The sequence below is a fragment of the Palaemon carinicauda genome, chromosome 44, assembly GCF_036898095.1.
Source record: "Palaemon carinicauda isolate YSFRI2023 chromosome 44, ASM3689809v2, whole genome shotgun sequence".
Taxonomy (NCBI): Eukaryota; Metazoa; Arthropoda; class Malacostraca; order Decapoda; family Palaemonidae; genus Palaemon; species Palaemon carinicauda.
The window spans coordinates 9,621,119-9,633,413 of record NC_090768.1 but is presented as its reverse complement, the minus strand read 5'-3'; the positions used below and the strand labels follow the sequence as shown (position 1 = coordinate 9,633,413).

The 12,295-nt window shown below is 34.8% G+C and overlaps 1 protein-coding gene across 1 annotated transcript in view; it reads left to right on the top strand.

Annotated features, from left to right (window-relative positions):
* The window catches only part of LOC137634213 (protein O-linked-mannose beta-1,2-N-acetylglucosaminyltransferase 1-like), a 12,003-nt gene extending 998 nt beyond the window's left edge, over positions 1–11,005 (top strand). The window contains exons 3-10 of the mRNA XM_068366484.1: positions 1,120–1,146; positions 3,551–3,855; positions 4,602–4,746; positions 6,268–6,387; positions 8,154–8,275; positions 9,334–9,538; positions 9,710–9,819; positions 10,866–11,005. Coding sequence (XP_068222585.1) covers positions 1,120–1,146; positions 3,551–3,855; positions 4,602–4,746; positions 6,268–6,387; positions 8,154–8,275; positions 9,334–9,538; positions 9,710–9,819; positions 10,866–10,998 — 1,167 coding nt within the window. The 3' untranslated portion in view covers positions 10,999–11,005. The remainder of the gene's footprint in view (positions 1–1,119; positions 1,147–3,550; positions 3,856–4,601; positions 4,747–6,267; positions 6,388–8,153; positions 8,276–9,333; positions 9,539–9,709; positions 9,820–10,865) is intronic.
* The last annotated feature ends 1,290 nt before the right edge of the window (positions 11,006–12,295 follow it).

Sequence of the window (12,295 nt, the reverse complement as noted above, 5' to 3'; positions counted from 1 at the left end):
GAGGTAAGGATCCACGTGCTAACAGTGGGATTTTTTTATGCCACTTGTTTTATTCAATTCTTTGTAGTCTATTTTCTTATTTTGCCAGGTAACAGGTTCAAATAATGTCCCACGGAATTCGTTTTAAGTCATTATTAAAAATATTTTGTGTTAATGCCTACCCGAGAAACATTAAAAGTTCCATATCTTTTGAACTTAACGACTTACACGGACAAATAAAAACATTTTTCATAGAAATGTTACCCAACTAATCTATGGAAAATCTTATTTTCAGGTTTTGAGTAAATCTTTACTCGATATCATGAGAAAATCCCGGACAAAATTGTACCCTAAGGAATTAGTATATTTCTCTCTTTCTGGTAACGCCATCTAATGCATACATACATAGATACATAAATGTGTGTGTGTTCAGAAGTTAAAAATAAGACAGTGAGACACTCATGATTTGTTATGGATACAGCTCATGTCAAAGGAACAGTATATGATGTATAAGGAAAAAATTATCGATATATGCAAATAAACGAATATATTATGTGTATGCAGAGCATATTTCTCTTTTTCTTTACAACATTAATTAATTAGCTTTTATGACATTGCACAAAGAACCAAGAACAATTATCATAGCCGAAAAGACCCGTAGCGTAAGGTTCCACAAATAACAGATTCGCGATTGCAATAGACTGATGCTGCTAATTGTGGCATTTATTTGGGCGTTACATTATGAAAAAAGACATTGGGCCATTTCCTTTGTGAGGAGATGGATCCAGAACAAATCACAGGACAAGGGTCTCTGCTAAATTCATACATTAACTGTAGAGCTCACATACACCATATATGTATATTTCCACACATCCGTTTCTTAGAAAAGCACCAATGTATATGAAGGGATGTCATCATTAGACACACAGTAGCCAATTGGCTTATCCCATTCTATTTTCTTCTTTCACATATTTACCATCTCCGTTACAGACTCCCTTTGACCTTTAACCTCTATGACTAGGCTTAATTGGATGACTGGTCTTATTGTCAAGCTAGTTTAAGCTAAACTACCTTAATTTGTTAAATTACTATTTTAGGATCACCATTCTTTTTTCCCGGATCACCTCAGCTTGAGGACAGCGTCATCGAAAAAGCAGTGGTCGTGATGTTGGCTCACAGAGTACCTGATCTGTACAGGTGAGTCGAATATTAGTCCCATATTAATTTTCTTGTTAAAGTTTTGCTGGCATTTGGCAGTCGTTGGAAGCCCTTCGTAGGCGATGGAACTTCGAAATTGTCGGATTATTGGTTGATTAAGATACTCTTAAAAGATTTCTTAAACGCCTTATTGAGGTATATGTTATTGAGAAAATATCAATAGTTCTCAGCTTATCAGGATTTCGAGAAAATAGTACACTTAACTTTGCAGTAGATTAGCTTAAAATGCATGACTATATAGAACGACAGCAGTTATTACATCCAAATTCAAAATTTTCCTCGGTGATTATTATTCATAAATATTCATTTATATATATATAGAGTATATATATATATATATATATATATATATATATATATATATATATATATATAATATATAAATTATATATATATATATATATATATATATATATATATATTTATATATATATATATATATCCTATATATCCTATATATATATATATATATATAAATCCTATATAAACATATTTATATATATACATATATATAGATAAATACATACACATATATATACATAGATGTATATATACATACATATATGTATATACATACATATACATACATATACATATATGTATATACATACATATACATACATATACATATATGTATATACATACATATACATATATGTATATACATACATATACATATATACATATATGTATATACAAACATATACATATATACATATATGTATATACATACATATATATACATGTAAATACATATATATATACAAACATATATATATATATATATATATATATATATATATATATACTGTATATAATTTATATATGTATGTGTGTGTGTGTGTGTGTGTGTGTGTGTGAAAATCACTGTCATCTCTGCATCAAACGCAAAGGCCAAGGCTCGATTCATGGTCAGCTATAAAGTATAGAGATTGTGCTCCTAAATCCTTTTTCCAAGAAAAAGCGAACGTGCTTAACTTATCACAGGATAAGAATTCCCCAGTCTCTATCAAAACAAAACAATGTGGACTAGATACTGATATAACAGCTCACACTATTACTTGTAACTTTGCGTCGTGGATCAATTTCTAAGTAAATCTATCTTTGAAAGATCAAGATATATCAAATTGAAATGCGGTAAGACCGGCAAGTTTTAATACTATATTCCAGTTAAATATTTGAATGATTACACAAAAAGAATGAGACCCTACACTCGTCTAATATTGCTACTTATACGACAAATGTATCAGATTAGGAATCTTAACTAATGCCGAGCAGACAAAGATTAAATTTCATAATTTATACATAATCAGTATTATATCAGCTACAAAACTGAACTGATGTGGCTGCTACTGAAGATTTCAATAACATTCTCAGTGTTGATAAACGTGTTGTTAAATTCAAAAGTCGGATTTTGTCCCATTGTTAAATACGAATGACTACTGAAACTCAAACCATCTAACTCACTAGCTCACCGACTGAAAAGAATTGCGGAGGTCTCACAATAGGCCATTCAGTACTACATGGACCTGAAGCGTTTAATTCGTTCATTCTACCTTTTTTCGAGTATTGTTCTCCTGTCTGGTCTTCAGCTGCTGACTCTCATCTTAATTCATTGAACAGGAACTTACGATCTATTATATTAATTATTCCTGATCTAAATATTAATCTGACACCGTCGTTCAATTAATTCGTTATGCATGTTGCATAAGATTTTTCATAATTCCGACCATCCTTTGCATTCAGATCTTACTAGGCAGTACCATCCTGTTCGTAATACTAGGTAGGCAGTTAATTCTAATAGTAATGCCTTCTTCATCCTAAAGCTCAACACTGAGCAGTATTCTAAAAGATTTATTCCAATTGCGACCAAGTTATGGAGTGATCTTCCTAATTGGGTAGCTGAATCGGTAGAACTTCAAAAGTTCAAACTTGCAGCGAATGTTCTTATGCTGAACAGGCTGACATACGTCTTTTCTTATAGTAGTATGGAAAAGATATATTTTAATGCTGCTACTACACTGAAAATATGTTATTTAATTTGTCATTACTTCTCTTGTAGTTTATTTATTTTCTTTCCTCGCTGGGCTATTTTTCTATGTTCGAGCCCTTGGGCTTATAGCATCTTTTTCTATGAACTAAGATTGTAGATTAGCTAGTGATAATAATAATAATAATAATAATAATAATAATAATAATAATAATAATAATAATAATAATAATAGAAGTCAGATTCCCGTTTTCCCCAATCATAAAACAGAATCTACCAATGTTGCACTTATGAACACACAATCTGATACGTCTGTTAAATCCACATATTTTATTTACTGCGGGTAAGACCCACCACACACAGTCAGCAGACAATCAGCTCTCACAATACTACGATCATTTCAGGAGCTTCAAATCATTAGCATCTGCGAACGGCTTCAACAAAGATCGATTAAGAGTGTATACAGAAAATCGTCATCCTGAACTGGAACAATTCCTGGAACTAGCCAACATATCCCTCACGGTGACTTACCAGTTCAATGAACTGGTGTCGACTCACATCGCGAGACAGGTTGTCTTTGCTCTCAATCACACACTGCACCAACACGTCGAAGCTGATTTCATCATTTTCATGGAGGAGGATGTAAGGGTTTCACCTGACTTTTTCGTGTAAGTATGAAATATACGTTTTAACTTTCTGCCTCTGATTTTTTTTTATAGGTGCGAACAGAATTGACCAATGGTAACAAAATCCACTGAAATATCTTGCAATTCCAAATCATAAAAGGGCTCAGTGCGGGGGCCAATTTTCACCTCGCCAAAACTCTCCCAAAATCTACGATTTGGTCCAATAATAATAATAATAATAATAATAATAATTATTATTATTATTATTATCATTATTATTATTATTATTATTTTTATTATTATTATGATTATTATTATTACCTCCGCCAAGGCGGTTATGTTTTCACCTCTGTTTGTCACCTAACTCAAAAAGTTACGGGCGAATTTTGACCCACGTACTACAAATACATTAAAACCGATGTATTCAAGCCAAATCTCTCTCTCTCTCTCTCTCTCTCTCTCTCTCTCTCTCTCTCTCTCTCTCTTTGAATGTTCTTTAGGCCGGTATAACTCATGAATGGTGGTTTTTTACTATTATTTTACAACATCGAACCATACTTTCACTAACAAAAACACCCCTTTGTTGTCTTTGATTCGCTAAGGTTGGAGAAGGATTTGTCCATTTCGTAGTAGTAGTAAGAAGAGCAACACCTTGTCTGTTTTGTCATGGGAACACTTGAGACATCTGACGAAAGATTTTCCTCGAGTGTGCGAGTTCTTTTGATTATAAATGTACTGTGACAAAGAAATCACGAATCTCAGTTTTTTTTTTACAATTTCATTTGCAGATTCTTGAATCGTTCAGCCTCACTTCTAAAAGAAGATCCGACTTTGTACTGTGCCTCAGCTCACAATGACCTCTCATACCCACACATTTCGTATGACGCTCGGGCCGTTCTACGGACAGAGAGCTACCCAAATTATGGATGGATGGTGAGTTCTTTCTTAGATTCAGTCTTGGTTTCGGGATTGGATAACCCATTCTGTGAGAGTAGGGTTGATGGAGTACTTAGATAATTGACAACTCACCAGGCCTAACTCATGGTTTGATACATTTCTCAGGTAAAATTACATATTCACTGTCCAAGGAGCTAGGTAAGGGGATAGTGGTGGGGTATAACTACTATGGGTCTACCTAATGAGTTGAGTGCATCCACTGCCTGGTCCACCTTAGAAGCTTGGTTGGATTGGAGAGGGAGTTTACATGTTCACCCTGTATTGATATGTTTAAGTCTCTAGGATATAGTTTGACCGCACACCACCAGTGCCTTGTCTAACCACCCTATGATCATAGACCAGGTAAGTGCCTTTCATCATTTTCTAGTTTATATTTTTTGGTCTTATAATGGGCTGTTCAGTGGATGTTCGGTGATGCAATGACTTCCAATCTATAGTGTACTGGAAGGGGTGTTGGTTGTAAGGCAATATGCTCGAGTTCAGCGTTAACTTTATGGGAATTATTTGACCTTTCCGAGACTGGTGAAAAGTACTCGACAGTGGAGTAGTGAGTGCCAGAGCTGTTTGTCTAAAGGATGGAGAATTTGTTCCCCAATTTGAATTGGGCAAGTTTGATAAGAAGGTTATTTATGGTAGCTATCGTCTCCATTATTTTCCTTACATGCTCCCTAAAAGATAGTGTTAAGTCTAATGTAACGCCTAAATAGACAAGGACGCTATCATTCTTCAGAATTCTATCATTCCATGAGATGTTCAAACCCCTTTTTACTTGTAGTTTTTAAGATGGAACGCACATACCTGTTGATACTGGAGACAATTCTTTATAAGTGGGGTCTCGCCCCTCTGCTGAGCTCCCATGCGGGTATCCCATTCAGACAATGGACCCCATAATTCGTGGGTGTGAACAGTGGCAAATCTGTACAAATATGGACTTCTACTAATGTAATCGGGCTGCTAGGCAGTGGATATAATGTTGGCGCGATAAGATACGATACAATGACGATCTTTGCCTTGCCTCTACCGCTCTTGAGTGAGCTACACAGTTTCATCAAGTCCTTGTTTTATTTCCCCAAAATAGGATACTGGAAAAACGTTGGTCCCTTCTCAAAAAAAAAAAAAAAAAAAAATACTTTCAATGTAGAAAAAGTATATGAATACGGACTGGTAACGACCACTACATCTATGTAAACACAAGTCTCAAGCCATGAACTCTAAACTTCCAGATTAACTATTCTTTTCAATCATCATCTTTAAAATACAAAACTGATTTTACTAACCCGGGTTTACACGTCCAATTTTTTTTAAAAATGAAATTGCAGATAAAAACAGCCTTTCATATTTAGCAATGTGAACTAAATGTTCATCTCTTAAATCATAAACAGCGAAATTTTTTTTATTTTAACAGAACATTTTTCCATTTATCGTCTCTTAGATATCTTTATATCTATCATACATATTGCCTCTTGGTAAACTCAAAAGATTCTCTCTCTCTCTCAGGTCCATCGCAGCTTTGCAAAAGAGATGGTAGACGGGATGTCAGAAATTGAAGTCGAATTCGACTGGGATGTCGTGACGTATCATCACATCCGTCGAAGGAGAGAATGCATAATACCAGAGGCAAGTCTCTAACAGAATAGATGATGTCATTAATAATTTAATGAAGGTGTCACGTATCTAGTCCTCTCTGCCTGCCTTATCCAATAGAATATGTGATGTATGTAGCTGGGAGGCTTCAGCGTTTTTTTCTTTTTATGTACAATGACGTCATCAGTTTGAAGTTCGATGACGTCATACTTTCTTCTCAGGAGGCTCACTATTTCTATGAAATTATATCACGGTGTGGAACAATTTAGACGTTCGCTCTTATTACTACAATTTTTTTCCCACTTACTTTTTATCATAATTTTTCTATTCCAATGTTGTTAAAGTGTGTGATGACTTGGCTCATGTTATAACATTTATTGTTATTGTAAGATTTCTTTTCACTATTCTATTTCCATTATGAATTATGTTCTCAAAAGTAGGTCAATATAATAATCTATTGCTAGAATTATTACTCACCATAAGTTTTATTACTAAACGTGGAATATTAATATTTTCTTACTTGACAAGAAAGGAAAAAGTGATTGACAAGCAGAAACAGACAATAACCTGGAAAGGAGAATAAATCGTATAAATGAGAAGACAAAGGAAGCGAGGTGGAAGAAAAATTAGTAAAAACGTATATAATAAAAATTCAATGAGAGAGAGAGAGAGAGAGAGAGAGAGAGAGAGAGAGAGAGAGAGAGAGAGAGAGAGCACTGGTTGTCGGACGAAGTGTAAGGAGGGTGGGAGAGACTCATCAATCTTCACTTTTATCTTTATTTCTTTGAGAAAAAAATGCATTAAACAAGAATTCGGGGACCTACAACCCCAGATTTTGGAAACCGCGTCTTTGCCACAAAAACAAACAAACAGGAAATAGCTTCAGATTGATACTATTCCATAATTCACAAGTAAGTTCTTATTACGAAGAGTAGAGCATTTTGTAAAAAAAATAATTTTCAACAACAAATAATTTAACCAATGTAAGTTGGTGAGGTCATAGCATTCGTAATTGTTCGGAGTCGAAAGGTAGAGAAAAAGGCGTTTCGCGCAAATAACTAGCCTCAGAGGAAGTCCATTTTTATCTATCGTTACTTAAGACTCTAACAACCGGGAACACCATAAATAGATCTACTGTACGTACTACAAACTTGAATATTTCGTAGTTCCTGGAGAAAATTAACCTAATAGAATAAGTGCCCATTTTGAGAGACGCTAGTGCACCTTCAAGTTCACTCTACGATAAGCAACGGCGATAACATAATACATATCAAAATAGATGCTCACCAGAACGTCAACTAGGCAAGCCCAAACCCCAACTGTGGTGCCCAAACGCAGCCGTAAACAGTGAACAGCTTAAACTCACGGCCCTAGGAGGGGGATCGATCTGCTGCCATGCGAATGTTTTGCGAACTCGTTACCACTGTAACGTTCGGAGTGCATATAATATGATCACTAGTGATACTGTTTAGTAGCGTATTGATGTAAAAGATAGTATACACATGGGAACTGATAAAGAATAATACTTCAAATCTTCATCTAGTTTGCTCATTCCCAAACCCACAACCCTGTCTTCGCAACCGTTACACAGCCTAAGATTTAGTGCTTAAATCTATTGGATATTTCAATCTCATAACTAAAGTATATATGCTTAGAAGAACATAGGAAAAAAAAAACCTTATAACAGAAACATTGAAAAACCGTCTAACATGGAGCATACCAACATCGCTACCTTGCACATAAGTGCAATGGCTATCCACAAAAATAAAAGGAAACTAAAAAAAATACCTTGTCAGCAGGTGTCCCGGTCCCAGCACTTCACGGTGGGAGGCAGCCACATATCGCAGTGGGATGCAAGGCGGTTCTACTCTCGTAAGAACTTGAACGAGGATCCAACCGTGACTGTAACGAATGTGAAAAGGTTAGCTGTGTTGCATTTCTTCATCAGTTCATATATGTCCAAATTTTACCAATTTCCTGTGCCCTTGAAAAATACCAAGATTTTTTATATATTCTAATTAAAAAAATGGAAGGTTTTCATAATTTTTCATGTTTTTTTTTTCACCATCCTATGGAGTGGCAAATCGCAAACCTTATGATTTAGACTACAATTTTTCTATGGTTACCCTTTAATATAGTTTTGTTTTCTTTCAAATAAACCACTCGCACAGATAGTATTTCAAGGGTAACAGCAACTAATGTAACTACTTCAACAATATTGTACCATGAATTTGAGAGAGAGAGAGAGAGAGAGAGAGAGAGAGAGAGAGAGAGAGAGAGAGAGAGAGAGAGAGAGAGAGAGAGAGGGGGGGGGGTTAACAGGAAGCCCCCTAAATTGGCAATTTCTCCAGAAAATAAAAATCAAATTAAAAAGGGTTGAAGGAAAAGGACACATGAAAAGTTTTACTTTCAAAACAATTGCAATGAAATTTGCAAAATTTTATGTGAGCTTTCCCCGCATTGGTGTACTTTCACATAAAAATGTACCTTTCATAGGTTTTGAGTAGCCTAACTTGAAAAAAATTACTTCTTCCTTTTTTTTTTTTAATTTTCTCAATACTTCAGTCAAGTAAATATAACATTTAGCAGTAAGAAAATGAAATTAAACTTAAAGTTTACGTAATAACACTATTCCAGGATGGCATTTTATTTTTTCAGCAATAGCTTATTAGGAGTCAAACAAATTTCTTTTCCTATGTAAACCACACGACACCATAAGTATACGTTCAACTTCCCAATAAGCATCTATTGTAAATTTGTTGGAAAACGACACGCAATTTTATGAGCTATAAATGGTCATATGATTAAACACACACGAACATCAATAAATCTTGGCTCAAATCTAAAAGGTTTCAAGAAAAAAACTAAATTTAATCTTAGCATTATAAAAGAAATGTAACGGTATAACAAAAGGGTAAAATTAAATTTCGAGCCAAGTCTGAAGAAAACTTTACTTATTTTAATTATTCGTTTTTTTAGCCTTAAGAACGAGACGTATGAAGACTACCTAGAAGCCTTATTGCATAAGGCTTACTTTATCAACCCTAAGGTGGAAAATCCTTGCACGGATGAATTTTTCCATCTCATATCTACCAAAGGAAAGGAAGTATTGGTTCTCTTCTTCTTCACTGACGTAAACATAGAATTGTTCAGAATCAACATTCAGTGGGAGACCTTGGCTGAGGTATGTTATATAATCTAATACTCTGATTTTATGTGATAATATCGGATAACGTAATCTATAGGAATATTCTGTTCACAATTTGTGTTGTTTCTTTCATTATCCCAGAAGGGTTTGGTTTTAAGGTTTCTTTGGTTGTTACTAATCTGGTCATTTGCCTGTGTTTTATTACAGTGTCTTGGTACGTTTTCGATAGAATCCCGCGAGGGGCATCACGGTCTTTACAGAATACGGTATGGACAGGCCCATTTCTTCCTAATTGCTTACCCAGCATCTCCGTATAGGCAAGTAGTCTCTCTCCTTCTCTAATTCCATTTATTCGTTAATTTCCTTACAAATTGTACCATTTTTACCATTTTGTAAATGTTCCGTGTTGATTCTGTGAGACTGTGACAAAGATTCGAGTCAAAGCTCAATAGAAGAATATACAATAAAATGAGTTCAATATCAACAATAGCAAACAGCTTGTGGCTCAATGTTCGGATGTTTGAAGGTCACATATGTTTGTGACAAAACCATCATAAAAAAACACACATTTCATCATATATATTTTACCTAACACATGGTAGCAACTGAGAAAACTACACACCACAGTCACTGCCACCTTGAAACTTTAAGAATTGTGGATGAACCCCCTGTACAGTATAGTACTTTACATTTAAAGGATATGTTGATTAGAAATTAATCTGTACAAAACAATGTGTGTTTCTGAAATTCCATGTAATCAACGCAATAAGATATGTCGGACAAAGTGGAAAAGACTTAGAAACTAGAATAAAACAACATAATTTATGTTAAAAAATGAAAACAAACCAGCTGTTTTTTCAGCACATGAATAATTGCAATCACACCATTAATTGGAAAGCGGCAAAGGAACTACTATGTTGTAAAGACATAATAAAACGCAATATTATAGAATCATGTATCAATGAAAAACCATGTAGAATTGATCAACAGTAGCCCAGGAATGTATAAACTTGATGAACTACTTATAAACCCAAGGCATTTAAACAACTGTCATTTTTAAACTAGCTGTGTACTAATTTTTATGTTATTGTATTATTTCTTTTTACTAGTGTCGTAGAGGTGACTGATTGTTTCCAACATTTTTTACCAATTGGACCTTGAATAGAAAAACATACGAAAGCGCTAGCCCAAAATTTTCGTTTGTCTGATCCTTCCTCCAGCTTAGTGACTGACTATCTATCTATCTATCTATCTATCTATCTATCTATATATATATATATATATATATATATATATATATATATATAAAACTGCATTATAATAAACCTAATTATTTTCATTTAATCTTGTATTTTCCTTTCAGTCGCTTTAAACCCGCTGACATCGGGACCTTCAATGCAACTTCTGAGGAGCAACGTTATGCTAACTATCGCTTGTTGACCATGGAAAATGCTTACAATTCAAACACATCTGGATATTTTGGAAAAACAATTTAAAAAAAATTAAAAAATCCTTCCGCCTCTTTTAATGTGATATGGGTTTTGTAAATGAATCACAATGATAAATAAACACTTCGACTTCTTTAGTTTGTTATTTTCATGACAAGGATACAATGTGAATTAATGAATAAAAAATGTGAAATGTTTTAAATAATGACTTCTTATCAAATAATCTCTCACATTAACTTCGGCCCCATGATACCATCACCTTTTCAAATGGCTTAATTGGAATCCCCACATTTGTGGCAGTTATGGGAGGGGATTGCTGGGCCTAGTGTTCACCGATTCCTCTCCTGCACCTTCCTCTTCTAGTCTGACCAGAGCAGGAACAAAATCCTTAAAAGACTGCAGAGGTTCTTTGAAAAGAAGAATAGAAGTAGGAGTGAGCTTAGCTCTGTAAAGGGGATGAGGTTGTCAACTTGGTAAAAAAGAGAGTCTTGACTAGTTTTCCTCCACTTTTCCACAATATCTTAAATTTTCCTGGATGGGAAGAGGTCTGGGCTGTGACAAATCAAGGAATTCCAGAGTGCTAATACCTTCCATTGCCAGGTTCGTCTGGCAAATTCATCTACTACCAAGTCCCTCCATTTAAGCACCCAGTTGGCCCACAGGCTAGCTGAGTGAGGGGCCTAGAAAGTGACTGCCTTCACCCTTGACAGCTAGGTCTGTTAACTTTTTCTTGTTCTCAGGATTTGCCATATCCTAAGAATATGCAAGTAAACTACTTTTTTCCCAACCAGTGGTCCAACCAGGAGGTTTCCTGGAAGCTTGTCATGAAGGTCATTTTTATATTGGTCAACTCAGATGCTGAGAAAATTGTTGACCTTGTTCAAAGATGTCGTCACTGCTGCATCAATCCGAAGAGGGGAAGAAATGGAGTTATAGACGTTTCGCCGTCAGTCGGTTTCGCGGTCAGTCACTTTCGCCCCCGGCTGAAGTCGATTCGCCGTCCTAATTGCATCCATACTTGGTGGAGTCTGTCCGCCGTCAACATAGGAGTCGTTTCGCCGTCAATATAGGAGTTGTTTCGCCCCCGTTATTAAGAAATGGACCAAGACTTTCAATTGGCAGCAGATTTTTTTTATTGTTTGTAAAGTCATCGTTAATATAATTAAGATTAATATCACATTTTCTTCTATTCTATGTACAATAATCTATATTATTTCCGTAGAAGATAATCAGAATCATTCAGAATCAATCCTAGCAAATATAAAAAATTGTATTTAAAAAAAAAATAATTCTCTTCCACGCTGGTGAAAAGTATAAAATAATATCCAGCACTCAAACAACTGTC